Here is a 13,592-nt window from a genome sequence, read left to right on the forward strand (position 1 = left end):
ACAGGGAGGCACTCTTTTGTATTTTTTTTTTCCTGTGGTTGTCAAGATCATTTGTGCTCGTTCTAGATAATTTGGAAAGAACAGAAAAGTGAAAAGGCACAAAAGAAAAACCACTGATAGTTCCCTCATCCCAGAAGAAATCTCTGCTATGCTAAAAGCCAAAAATCCTACGGAGTAAATTAGAAGATCTAATTGGCTTTATTAAATGATTCATGAATCAGGCAGCATCCCATCTAGTAAACAGAAGGGAGTCCAAGGAGTGGTACAAAACGGAAGGCTTTTATAGTGTCAACCTGCAAAAAAGCATTTAAGAGACAAAGTGTGTATTTGGGATCAAAGAACCACAATTTGGGGAGCACAGATTCAGGATCAACCAGGTAGTGTCCCACAAGGGAGTAAAAATCAGGGGCTTTGAAAGGCAAAGAAGGGAAGTTTGTGCTACAAAGAATTTTAATTGAGTTGGAGGCAGAAGCTAGTCTTGGCTAAACAATGATTGGCCATTGATTCTATCTTCAGAAAATCCACAGTCCTTGGTCTTTGTGATCAAGATGTCCGTTTTCCTGATGACTTCCCAAACAATTGCTTGTAAAACAGTGGCCATTTTGGCCCAGTCCAAAGGTTTGGCCCAGTCCCAGGTTCAAGACAGCAAGGCAGTAGTTTCTCTGGAGAGGCAGCTCTGCCTCCATTTTAAAATGGCTCCACTATAGTCCATTTTGACAACAGGTGGAAGGGGGTAGAATGAGGAAGTTATAAAAATAAAGAGCTGGATTGTTTTGGGCAAGGTCATTTAGAGGCCAGGAACGGCAGGCAGTCTTATCAGGCAGATTACTTCACTAGTGTTGATCAGGTAATTCTGGACTGATTGGTTTAAAATCCCACTCCTGGGAGAGGCTGAAACTGCAGTCAGGCTAGGTGTTGAGTCTTGGTTTGCTGGCCTGGGGCTTAGCATAAGTGACTCCATTTTGCGCCTGTTGTCTCTTTTTTAGCAGCTAAGATTTTGCTGTATATCTTTCTGGTCTTTTTCCCCTCTTTCATTGAGTTTTTTTTTTTTAAAAGATTGGCACCTGAGCTAACAACTGTTGCCAATCTTCTTTTTTTTTTCCTGCTTTTTTTCTCCCCCAATCCTCCCAGTACATAGTTATATATTTTAGTTGTGGGTCCTTCTAGTTGTGGCATGCGGGACGCTGCCTCAGCATGGCCTGACGAGTGTTGCCATGTCCACGCCCAGGACCTGAACCAGCGAAACCCTGGGCCACCAAAGCAGAGCACACGAACTTGACCACTAGGCTACAGGGCCAGCCCCCATTGTGTTTTTTAAAGTTGTCATTATATGGCTATGATCAAAAAGACAAGAGATAACAAATGTTTGCAAGGAAGTGAAGAAAAGGGAACCCTTGCACACTGTTAGAGAGAATGTAAATTGGTTCAACCACTATAGAAAACAGTATGGAGGTTCCCCCCACAATTAAAAATAGAACTACCATATGATCCAGCAATTCCACTTCTGGGTGTATATCTAAAGGAAGTAAAATCACTATCTGGAAGAGATTTTTGTGCCCCCATGTTCACTGTAGCATTATTCACATTAGCCAAGATATGGAAGCAGCCTAAGTGTCTGGCAACAAATGAATGGCCAAAGAAGTGTGGTATATATTGTAGGGGAGGAGAATTTTCCCTCTACCCTTCTAGGTTCTTTGGCTGGTCTAATAATCAAATTGACATTAGACAGGTTAACAGGAGAAAAAACAAACAAAAGTTTAATAACATATATGCCTCCTGTATACATGGAAGAGACCCAGAAAAACTGAGTAACATGCCAAAACAGCTGAAGCCATCACCTTAAATATCATCTTCAGCTAAAGACAAAAGAAGATGTTGCAGTGGGAGGGATCAGTCACTGAAAGTTACCAGGAAAAGCACAGTAAACAAGAGTAAGGTTGTTATGCAGATTTATGTGGTTGCCTTCTCTATTGCTTGAGTTTCTAGAGGTTGAGTCATCCCCATCTACCTGCTACAGTGAGGGAAACACCCTTATAAATGTAAATGTCTTTTAAAAGGGTAACTTCTACTTGGTTTTTAGAGCTTCTCCTATGTCTGCTATTCCTTAAAAATAACAAGCCTAGGTGGGAATGCAAACTGGTGCAGCCACTATGGAAAACAGTATAGAGTTCCTCAAAAAACTAAAAATAGAAATACCATATGACCCAACTATCCCACTGCTGGGTATCTACCCAACAACTTGAAGTCAACAATCCAAATTAACTTATGTACCCCTATGTTCACTGCAGCACTATTCACAATAGCCAAGACATGGGAACAATCCAAGTGCCCATTGACTGATGATTGGATAAAAAAGATGTGGTATACATATACATATACATATATATATATATATATATATATATATATATACACACACACACACACACACACACACAATGGAATACTACTCAGCCATAAAAAAGACAAAATCATCCCATTTGCAACAACATGGATGGACCTGGAGGCTATTATGCTAAGCAAAATAAGCCAGAGAAAGACAAACACCATATGATTTCACTCATACGTGGAATATAAACAAACACATGGACAAAGAAAACAGTTCAGTGGTTACCAGGGGAAGGGGAGTGAGAGGTGGGCACAGGGGCTGAAGAGGAGCACTTATGTGGTGACAGACAAGAAACGACACACAACTGAAATTTCACAATGATGTAAACTATTATGAACTCAATAAAAAAAATAGATGTTTTGCCAAAAAAAAAGAGTCAGCCTAAAATAATCTTTATTCTAAAGAGACATACAGATCTTCTTTGACTTATGATGGGGTTACGTCCTGATAAACTCGTCATAAATTTAAAATACTGTGATTCAAAAATGCATTTAATACACCTAATGCCCCAAACATCATAGCTTAGCCCAGCTTAACTTAAACATGATCAGAACATTCACATTAGCCTGCAGTTGGGCAAAATCATCTACAATAAAGCCTACTTTATAATAAAGTGTTGAATATCTCATGTGGTTTATTGGATACTGTACTGAAAGTCAAAAACACAATGGTTGTACGGGTGCAGAATGGTTGTAAGCGCGTTGGTTGTTTGCCCCCGTGACCGCGTGGCTGACTGAGAGCTGTGGCCACTGCCCAGCATCACCAGAGAGGATCAAATTGCACATTGCTACCCTGAAGACAAGATCAAAATTCAAAATTCCATGTACAGTTTCTACTGAATGTCTATCACCTTTGCAGCAACATAAAGTCGAAAAATTGTAAGTTGAACCATCGTAAGTCAGAGACGATCTGTATTTTGGGGTGACAAATTCTGCTCGCCTACAATATATACAATGGAATATTATTCAGCCACGAGAAAGAAGGAAATCTTGCCATTCACTACAACACGGATGGAACTTGAGGGCATTATGCTAAGTGAGAGATAAGTCAGAGAAAGACCAATACTGTATGATATCACTTATATGTGGAATCTGAAAAAGCTGAACTCATAGAAACAGAGTAGATGGTGGTTACGAGGGGCTGCGGGTGGGGGACATGGGGAGATGTTGGTCAAAGAGTACAGACTTCAGTTAGAAGGTGAGTAAGTTCTGAAGATCCAATGTACAGCATTGTGATTATAGTTAGCAATACTGTGTTCTATACTTCAAAGTTACTAAGAGACTGGATCTTAAATGTTCTCACCACAAAAAAGAAATGATAATTATGTTGATGTGATGGAGGTGTGAGCTAATGCTATGGTCATAATCATATTGCAATTTATAAATATCAGATCAACTCGTTGTATACCTTAAACCTACACAATATTATATGTCAATTATGTCACAATAAAAAAATAAAAAATTGGGGCTGGCCAAGTGGTGTAGCAATTAAGTTCACATGCTCCGTTTCAGTGGCCTGGGGTTGACTGATTTGGATTCCAGGCATGGACTTACCACCGTTCATCAAGCCACACTGTGGCAGGCATCCCACATATAAAATAGAGGAAGATGGGCACAGATGTTAGCTCAGGGCCAGTCTTCCTCAGCAAAAAAAGAGGATTAGCAGTGGATGTTAGCTCAGGGCTAATCTTCCTCAAAAAAAATTTTTTTAATTAAAAAATAAGGTTATTATTATAAATTGATGCATCTCCATCATGGAAAATTTAGAAAATCTAGAAATGCAGAAAAGGAGAGCATCTTCCTGTGGGTTTTCGGGTGTGGGCCCTTCATCCTCACTGCTCCTCACCTGCTCAGTGGCTCTGCGGGTTCATGAGGCTCCTCTCACCACTGTCTTCCCCTCCTCCTCTTCCTCCTCTCTGTTTTTCTTTTACCTATTTTTGCTTTCGAATGGCTGCTTTGGGCAGGAAGGGCAGGAGCCTGCACACCTGCACTCCACCCTGTGTGCTGGCTGTGCCCATTCCCATTAAATGCCATTGGGCATTTCTGTGGGGCTCCGTCACTGCGCCTCTGCTGTGTTGCAGGTGGCTCCCCGCCCGCCCACAGAAGACCTGGAACCTGGGCTGGCTCTGCGGAAATCTGAAACCTTGCTCCACCTGCCTGGTGCTGGTCCTCTTTGTTTAGTCATTGCTCCTCCTGTCCACTCGCTCCAGTGGCACAGAGCTCCCTGGCTGTCACTTGTGTCACTGGAGTGGGAACAGTGGGCAGGCTTCCTACTGGGCCTCCAGTGGGCCTCCCACAGGGATGGGGACATTAGCCATCTCTGCCTTCCCAGTCAACCTTTCAAATAATTTCCTCTCTCCCCACCTAAAAATTGGCTCGAAAAACCATACTCTGTAGTGTTTTCTTCTTTTCTTTTTGCATGTAGGCAAGCCTGTCTGGTTTCATTTCTCGACCTCTGTTGGATGAGCTAGACAATTTCAAAGCTCCTTTCAGGCTCCAACATGCCCCAGGGCCCGGGACGCTCGTCTTCATGCCCACTGCTGCAGAGCGCCCTCACGTTAGATTGTGAGCCACCTGTGTCGTCGCCCTCCCCCTCCCTTCATCTCACAGCAACCCAGTGGGGCTGGCCCGGACAGGCAGTGGTGATCTGATAAAAGAAATGTTCAGGCCTTAGAGCAAGGAGGCACAAACCAGGCCAGCACCCACATCTCCCTATTTCTGGTCTTCCCATCCCCCATGGCATTCACGGACAGCTCCCTGTTGTTCAGTGTCATTGTGTGGTATAAACCAAAAAGCTTTGGGACTGAGTCCTGGCTCCCTCACTGTGTGATCCTGGCTCCCTCAGGTGCAAAATGATAACAACAATAGCAGTGCCAGCCCCACCTTCCCTCACAGGGTTGCTGTGAAGATCAAATGAGAACGTGTGTTCTAAAGAGCTTTGTAAATTATGAAGTATATTCATGTGCAAACATCCTCTGATCAGTTTAATCACCTCTCCTGGGTGACTGTCTCCATTTCGGGGGGTGGGAAGAGGGAGGAGGCAGAGGAACCCACCTGGATCTGACAATTTTGGCCTCCCTTTGCATTCTTCTGTGGGGAACCTCCTCACTCTCCACTCAGACCTGGGCACCCATGGATCCAAGGCCCCTGATTCTATAGACAAGGAAACTGGGACTTGCCTAAGGGTGTACTAGGAATTCACAGCAGGGCCAGGATTAGAACCCCAGTCTCTCTGAATTTTAGAAAGATCTGGAGTTTCCCCACTCCCACCTTACTAGAGCTGGCCTGCCCCATGGGGGTGGCAGGCAAGTCCACACCTCTGTACTTGAGTATCCCAGGATCTGCTCTGTACCCTTCCCCTGCAGGTCACAGTGCTGCTTCCATCCAGAAAGGAAGATGCTTATCAACTTTGCTCAGCTTCCCAGGCTCTCCTCTGCCTCCCTTAGACTGGACCAAGGGACAAGCTGCTCTGATCAGAGCTTCCTCCCTCCCCCAGAACACCCCATCCCACATTCTCTGACTAGCGGTTTGTAGGAATCAAATGAAGGGCTGAACCTATAAGTCAGCTCATTAGCCCAGAGCCATGAAATAGGCTGTTTCCCAAAGGCCATTGGGCACCTTCCTCTTTGGCTACCCTACTTCTCCAGACCCACCCACCCTAGCTGCACTCACCTTCCTGCATCCCCTCACAATTAAGCTCTCCTGCCTCTGTCTCTTCCTCCTCCCCAAGCTAACCCATCTCAGCTAACGGGGCAGGGGGTTCACGCATTTACCCATTTGTTCATCACTGGGTCATCTTTTAATTCATTCACTCCATCCATCAACAAATGTGAACTGTAAAATTGGCCATGCTTCAGATACTTCATTAAACACTTACATAGGGCTTTGGAGTCCCACTGCCTGTGTTCAAAATCCAGCCCCACCAGGTCTGAGTGAGTGATCTTGGGAAAACTATTCAATGTCTTTAAGACTCTATTTCCTCATCTGTAATATAGGAACAATAACAGTACTTAACTCATAGGGACGGTGTGAAGGTTAAGTGGGATAATGCACATAAAGAACTAAAACGGTGTCTGGAACCTAAAAGCTATTACTAGTTCTACTGGTAGTTTTACTACTGGCCACTATCATTATTAAGCACAGGGGATATATTAATAAGGCACAGGCCATGCCCTCAAGGGGGACAAGGCAAAGAGAGAGAAGTATTTATAATGTCAAGGTATGAGTAGGCTAATAGGGAACACAAAGGGGCCCCTTAAACACCAGGTGTGGTACAGAGAGGAAGTCAGGAAGGCTTCTGGAGGGACGATGCTTGAGCCTGGATACAAGAAAGTAGACCAGCGAGAGGAGAACATTTCAGAAAGAGACCAAGATGCACGAGAGCACAGAGGTGCAGGAGAGCAGGTCTCCATCTGAGAATTGAAGGGGTTTGCCTGCCTGGACTCCAGGCGGGAAAGGAAAGATCCCGAAGGTCTTCGGCGGTGATGTTGAGAAGTTTGGACATTACTTACTGTTGGATCTTAAACAGGGAGCAACCTGTTGAATTGGCACTTCAGAAAAATCACTTTGGTGACTAATTTGGAAAAAAGATGGGTGGGAGACTGGTTAGGAGTCATTGTCCAGGAAACGGGAGTCTCCAGTGATGGAAAGGCCAAGGGCACAGAGAGGAGGGGCCAGTTTTAGGCGATAATCAGGAGTTGGACTAGACAAGGCTCAGCAACAGATGGGCTAAGGGATGTCAGGAAGATGGAGAAGTATGAGATGGCACCTAGGTTTCTCCCAGAGTAACTGGGTGGGTAGTGTCCTCATTCACCAAGACCAGAGATCCAAGAGGTAGGGGAGAGAGGAGGAGTTCTATTTTGGACCAAAGGTGGGTGCAGGTGTGTTAGGCAGTGAATTGTATATGAGCATGTATACACACAATATAAGAGCTGATCAGGGACAGAGAGAGCTGAAAACACAGGAAGGAGGATGGAAGCTGATGACTGAGGTTCCTGAGGAGAGAGGACAAAGGACCCAGAAAGCAGGGAGATGCAGCGAGAAGTGTCCCACAAGAGGGAAAGGCAGGGTGGGAGTGGGTGTGGGGTGCTTTAGAGGGTCCCATCCACCCCCTCCTTCTGTCTCTTCTCCCATCTGTACTTTTCTCTGTGTGCACTCCCTCCAAGGACTTGTACTTTTCTTACTAGAATCAAGGTCACTCACTGGCATTCCCACCCTCTCACGTATTTCCAAAACTCCTTCATGAGTCTTCCCAAGTGTTCTTCCTCTGCTGCTTTTATTTGAGATTCGCCGGGGACCTGTCAAGTGTCACCCAAGGCAATACCGCCACCAAACAATAAATTCCAAAAAATCATAAAAAGGGTGATCCAGAGTGGGTTTTTTTTTTTTTGCATTTGATGTCCAGAAAGTGACTCTTCATGGTAAAAGAGAGGGCTCAGATGCCGAGCAGAGTTCTAGGTGTGAGAGGCTCTCTCAGTTGTGAGCTGTAGTCTTGGGACCCCCGATACTCAGCTCTGGAGTCCCCATCAGCTAACCTCTCCTACTTGGCTCCCTCACCACAGCACAGCACCTGCCAGGGAATGCCCCATTGCCCAAGAGCTGTCAAAGGCCCACATGGCACAGGCCCTGAGAGTTCATTGGCCTCCATACTTCCTCTCCGCCAAGCAACACTGCCAAGAAAAACCTGAGGGCAAGTGAGAAAACCAGTTGTGATCTGCTCAGTAAGCAGGTGGCAGTGCAGCAGCTGCCCCGCCTCCAGTGTCTCCTGGTTTCTTGGGGATGGAAGGCGAAACAGACAGTCCAGGTCCAGCTTCCTGAAGCTCCAGGCCGTCCAGCTGTTCTGTGGGGAGCAGCCCGGGAACCGTCATGGCGCAAGGTAGGCAAGGTCCAGGGGCTGCTGGAGCTCAGGGATGAGGAAGACAGAGAGACTAAGGAAAGTCAAGGGAAGGGTGGATTCAGAGGAAGAAAGGAGTAAATAAAGAGCAGAGGCAGAAAGAGCATAAACCCCAGAAACCTCAAATTTTGTTGGCAGCCTGAGAACGAGGAGACAAGGTGGAGGCCAGCAGATAAACATAGCCAAACAGCTGTGTGCCAACGTGCCTGCTTCCACAGCCCAGTGGCACGGGGTGGGGCCGGGGATTAGGGGGTCAGGGTTCCTGTCTTCTCTGCCACTAGCTGGCCCTTTGACACTGAGCAAGTCACTTTCTAGTTCTCAGCCCCCATGCTTGAAAGATGTTGGGGGGGGGGGGGGGTTGGACCAGACAATCCTGAAGTTGTGTTCTAGCTCTAAAGTTCTCTGAATCTTCCTATCTTTTCTTCTTCCCCCACTTCAGAGGGTCTGTTCCTCATCTTAGCCAACTTCCCACCACCACTCTTCTCTCTATATCAACTCCCTCTCTGTAGAAAGAGCTGCTATGAAGACTAAATGGTTAATTGAAACCGTTTGCAAGAATGAACTAAAAGCTCTGCAGATATAACAGCCGTACCTTCATTTACTATTTTTTGTGCTGAAATTTTTATAATAAAAATTATAAAATTACACAGGAAATCTATGAACACATAGTTGGAGTAAAATAAAACAATAATTACAGATAAAGCTTCAGTCCTCTGCCACCTCCAACCCCAGGCTCATGTCCAAAGAAACCACTATTACTAGTCTTTTGTCTACACATTCATATTCATATATATGTATTCTCAATGTAATACGTAGGACTAGCATGTGTGGGTTTTTTCAGGGGGTGTATCTATGGTATCATCACATTATACATATTTTTCTACAACTTGATATTTTTCACTCAATGGTATGTCTTGGAGCTCTATCCGTGCCAGTCAGTACCTATAAATCTACCTCAACATTTTCCACTTTGCATAGTTTTCCATAGTATGGGCATTAGTACTGTAATTTATTTATCCAGTCCCCTATTGATGGGTATTTAGGTTGTTTCCCATTTTTCGGTTATACAGGTAATATTGCAGTGCACGTTCTTTTTTTTTTTTTTTTCTGCTTTTTATCCTAAAATCCCCCAGTACATAGTTGCATATTTTTTTGCTGTGGGTCCTTCTAGTTGTGGCATGTGGGATGCCACCTCAGCGTGGCTTGATGAGCGGTGCCATGTCCGCGCCCAGAATCCGAATCGGCAAAACCCTGGGCCGCAGAAGCAGAGTGTGGGAACTTAACCACTCGGCCAGGGGGCCGGCCCCGTTGTGCACATTCTTATTTATGCTTCTTTGTGCTCATGTGGGGGTCTCTGTAGGATAAATACTGAGGTCAATTATTTAAAAAGCTCTTCCTATAACTTCCTTTCTACCTCTCTGATCACTTTACCCCCTCCTCCCCTCACATCAAGGAGAACAAATATGCCCAATATTAAACGTAACTCCCATTTGAATATCTGGTGTGTGGGCTGAAGGATAATCCCTGTGTTATAGGCAGAGCTTAACTTGACCCATAATGTACCCAGAGGGTGAGATTTGGCCCCAGTGCTTGCTGTCAGGCAGACGCTGCCACACCTGTTGAATAGTCTGGGTCATGTTCCCAACCTGAATTGGGGCCAGTTAGCAATCTCTGTCTAGTCAATTGGCCTCCAAAAGGGGTGAACTTCTTTTTCCACTGCTAGGAAAAAGCCAAGTGCTTTCCCAGCTGGCAGTGGGTCGGATGTCCTTTCTGAACATGAGTGAAGGCCAGCAATGGGTGGCGGCTGTTAGATAATGGAAAGACCACAGGATTTAGGCCAGTAACCCTAGGTTCAACCTTAGGCAAGGCATTTAATCTACCTGAACCTTGATTTTCTCCTCTCCAAGTGTGGCTGACATGACATTTCATCCCTGTGACATTGTGATGAGGATTCAATGAGATAAGTGTCCTGGAGTGCCTAGGACAGTGCCCAGCACATAATAGACAAGCCCTCAATAAGGTGTTAGTTAATTCTGAAATCTGAACTAAGTACAGGGTGATTATGCAAAAGACAGAGAACTCTATTCAATGTAGCAAACATTTGTTAGTACCTAAAATGTGCTCATCATTATGCTTATATTTCTTTTGTAATAGTCACACTCCATTCCCCCCCACTCCCAGGCTCTGGCAAACCCTAATGCACTTTCTGCCTCTATGGTTTGCTTATGCTGCATATTTCATATAAATTGAATCATGTAATATGTAGCCTTTTGTGTCTGGCTTCTTTCACTTAGCATAACGTTTTCAAGTTTCATCCATGTTATAGTATATTCAGCATTCCTTTTTATGGCTGAATAATAGTCCATTTCATGGATATGCCACATTTATTCATCTATTAATCAGTTGATGGACATTTGGGTTGTTTGCATTTTTTGGCTATTATGAATAATGCTGCAATCAACATTCATGTACAGATTTTGTCTGAACATATGTTTTCAGTCTCTTTGGTACATACCTAGGAGTGGAGTTGCTGGGTCATATGGTAACTCTATGTTTAACATTTTAAGGAACTGCCAGACTGTTTTTCAAAGTGGCTGCATCATTTTACATTCCCACCAGCAGTCTATGAGCCTTCCAATTTCTCCACATCCTCACCAACACTCATTATTTTCTCTTTCCTATTATAACCATCCTGTAGAAGTGGTATCTTATTTGCGTTTCCCTAATGACTAATGACTTTGAGTATCTTTTCATGTGTTTATTGGCCTTTTGCATATCTACTTTGAAGAAATGTCTATTCAGACCAGTTGCCCTTTTTTTTTTTAAAGATTTTATTTTTCCTTTTTCTCCTCAAAGCCCACCGGTACATAGTTGTATATATATATTTTTTTTAGTTGTGGGTCCTTCTAGTTGTGGCATGTGGGACGCCACCTCAGCATGGCTTGATGAGCGGTGCCGTGGCCAGGCCCAGGATCCAAACCGGCGAAACTCTGGGCCGCAAAAGTGGAGCGTGTGAACTTAACCACTCGGCCATCGGGCCAGCCCCTGCCCATTTTTTATTTGGGTTATTTGTTTTTTGTTGTTGTTGTTGAGTTGTACAGATTCTTTGTATGTTCTTGAGACAAATCCCTTATCAGATAAATGATTACAAATATTTTCTTCCAGTCTGTGGGTTGTCTTTTCACTTCATTCATGATGTCCTTAAAGCAAAAGTTATTAATTTTGATGGAATCCAATTTATCTGTTTTTTTCTTCCATTTCCTCTGATTCTGTTGTCATATCTAAGAAACCATTGCTTAGTCCAAAATCGTGAAGATTTATCCCCAGGTTTTCTTCTAAAAGTTTTATAGTTTTGGCTCTTATGTTTAGGTCTTTGATTGATTTTGAGTTTATTATTGTACATGGTGTGAGGTGGGGGGTCCAACTTTATTCTTTTGCCTCCAGCTATGGCTATCCAGCTGTCCCAGTATCATTTGTTGAAAACAGTATTCTTTCCCCATTGAATTGTCTTGGCACCCTTGTCAAAAATCTACTGTCTGTAAACGTGAGCATTTATTTCTAGACTCTCAGTTCTATTGCATTTATCTGTATGTCTACCCTTATGTCAGCATCACATGGCCTTGACTGTGGTAGTTTTGTAGTAAATTTTGAAATATGGAAGTGTGGGTCCTCTAACTTTGTTTTTCTTTTTATAAATTATTTGTTATTCTGGATCTCTTATATTTTCATGTGAATATTAAGGTCCACTTGTTCATTTACGTAAAATGGCAGCTGGGATTTTGATAGGAATTGTGTTGAATCTGTAGATCAATTTGTCATCTAAATGATATTAAGTCTTCTAATTCATGAACATGGGGTGTTTTTCCACTTATTCAGGTCTTCTTTAATTTCTTTCAATGATATTTTGTGGGGGGTTTTACGGTGCAAGATTTGCACCTCTTTTGTTAAATTTAAATGTTTATTAAATTTGTTATTTTCTTAAATATTTTATTCTTTTTGAAGCTATTATAAATAACATTGTTTTCTTGATTTTTTTCAGATTATTCATTGCAAATGTATAGAAATACAATTAAGTTTTGTATACTTACATTGTATTCTTCAACCTTATTGAATTTGTTTACTAGTCCTAATTACGTGTGGATTCTTAGGATTTTCTACATTCAAGATCATGTTGTATGTAAATAGACATAATTTTACTTCTCCTTTTCAATGTACACAGGCTAGAACCTCCAGTACCATGTCGAATAGATTGGGAGAGAGTGGACATTCTTGTCTTATTCCTGATCTTAGAGGGAAAGCAACAAGTTTTTCACAATTAAGTATGGTTTTAGCTATAGATTTTTCATAGATACCCTGTATCAAGTTGAGAAAGTTTCCTTCTATTCTTCAAAATAATTTATTGTTGAGTATTTCTATTATGAAAGTATCTGGGATTTTGTCAAATGCTTTGGTTTGTATTTCTTTCTTCTTCTTTTTTTTTTTTGGTAGGAAGACTGGCCCTGAGCTAATACCTGTTGCCAATCTTCCTCTTTTTTTTTTTTTTTTTTTTTGCTGAGGAAGATTGGCCCTGAGCTAACATCTGTGTCATTCTTCCTCTATCTTATAAGTAGGATGCCACCACAGCGTGGCTTGATGAGCAGTGTGTAGGTCCATGCCCAGGATCCAAACCCACCAACCCTGGGCCGCTGAAGCAGAGTGCGCAAACTTAACCATTATGCCACTGGGCTGGCCCCTGGTTTATATTTCTTAAAATCTAGACATGACTGAGATGAAACAGCTAAGTCGCTATCCTCATTGGCTTACATCTAGTGGTGGAAGACAGACAAATAAAAAAGTAACTGCAAAAATATCTGAACATCTCACAATGAACCTGAAATTAGCAGGCTCTCAGTAAAAGTTTGTTAATATAAATGAAGAAATGAGCATGATATTAGCTCAGTTAAGCACTTAAGGTTGCCTATGAATAATGAAGTTAAATGCTGTAGATCAATGGGAGATGGGAAGAAAAGTGGGCCAACTGGAGTAGGTGGAAGGAGGTAGGTCTTGAACAAACCTTGGAGGACAGGTGGAATTTGGTTAGATAGTGAGGGGACATTCTGAGTTGTGGCTATAGCAGGATCAGAACACATGGACAGGGGGGCTGGCCCTGTGGCCTAGTGGTTAAGTTTGGTGTGCTCCACTTTGGTGGCCTGGGTTCAGTTCCTAGGCACAGACCTACACCACTTGTCGGCTGCCATGCTATGGTGGTGACCCACTTACAAAATAGAGGAATATTGGTACAGATGTTAACTCAGGATGAATCTTCCTCAGG

The 13,592-nt window shown here is 43.2% G+C and overlaps 1 protein-coding gene across 2 annotated transcripts in view; it reads left to right on the forward strand.

The window, feature by feature from the left end:
• The first annotated feature begins 8,017 nt into the window (after nt 1–8,017).
• Nucleotides 8,018–13,592, forward strand: part of TGM5 (transglutaminase 5) — a 30,720-nt gene continuing 25,145 nt past the window's right edge. Inside the window, exon 1 of one of the 2 annotated variants that reach the window (XM_008528530.2) lies at nt 8,018–8,263. In XM_008528530.2, the coding sequence (XP_008526752.1) occupies nt 8,254–8,263 (10 nt within the window). In that variant the 5' untranslated portion in view covers nt 8,018–8,253. The remainder of the gene's footprint in view (nt 8,264–13,592) is intronic. The other variant, XR_011529184.1, reaches the window with a different exon arrangement.

Source organism: Equus przewalskii, chromosome 1 (genome assembly GCF_037783145.1).
Source record: "Equus przewalskii isolate Varuska chromosome 1, EquPr2, whole genome shotgun sequence".
Lineage (NCBI taxonomy): Eukaryota > Metazoa > Chordata > Mammalia > Perissodactyla > Equidae > Equus > Equus przewalskii.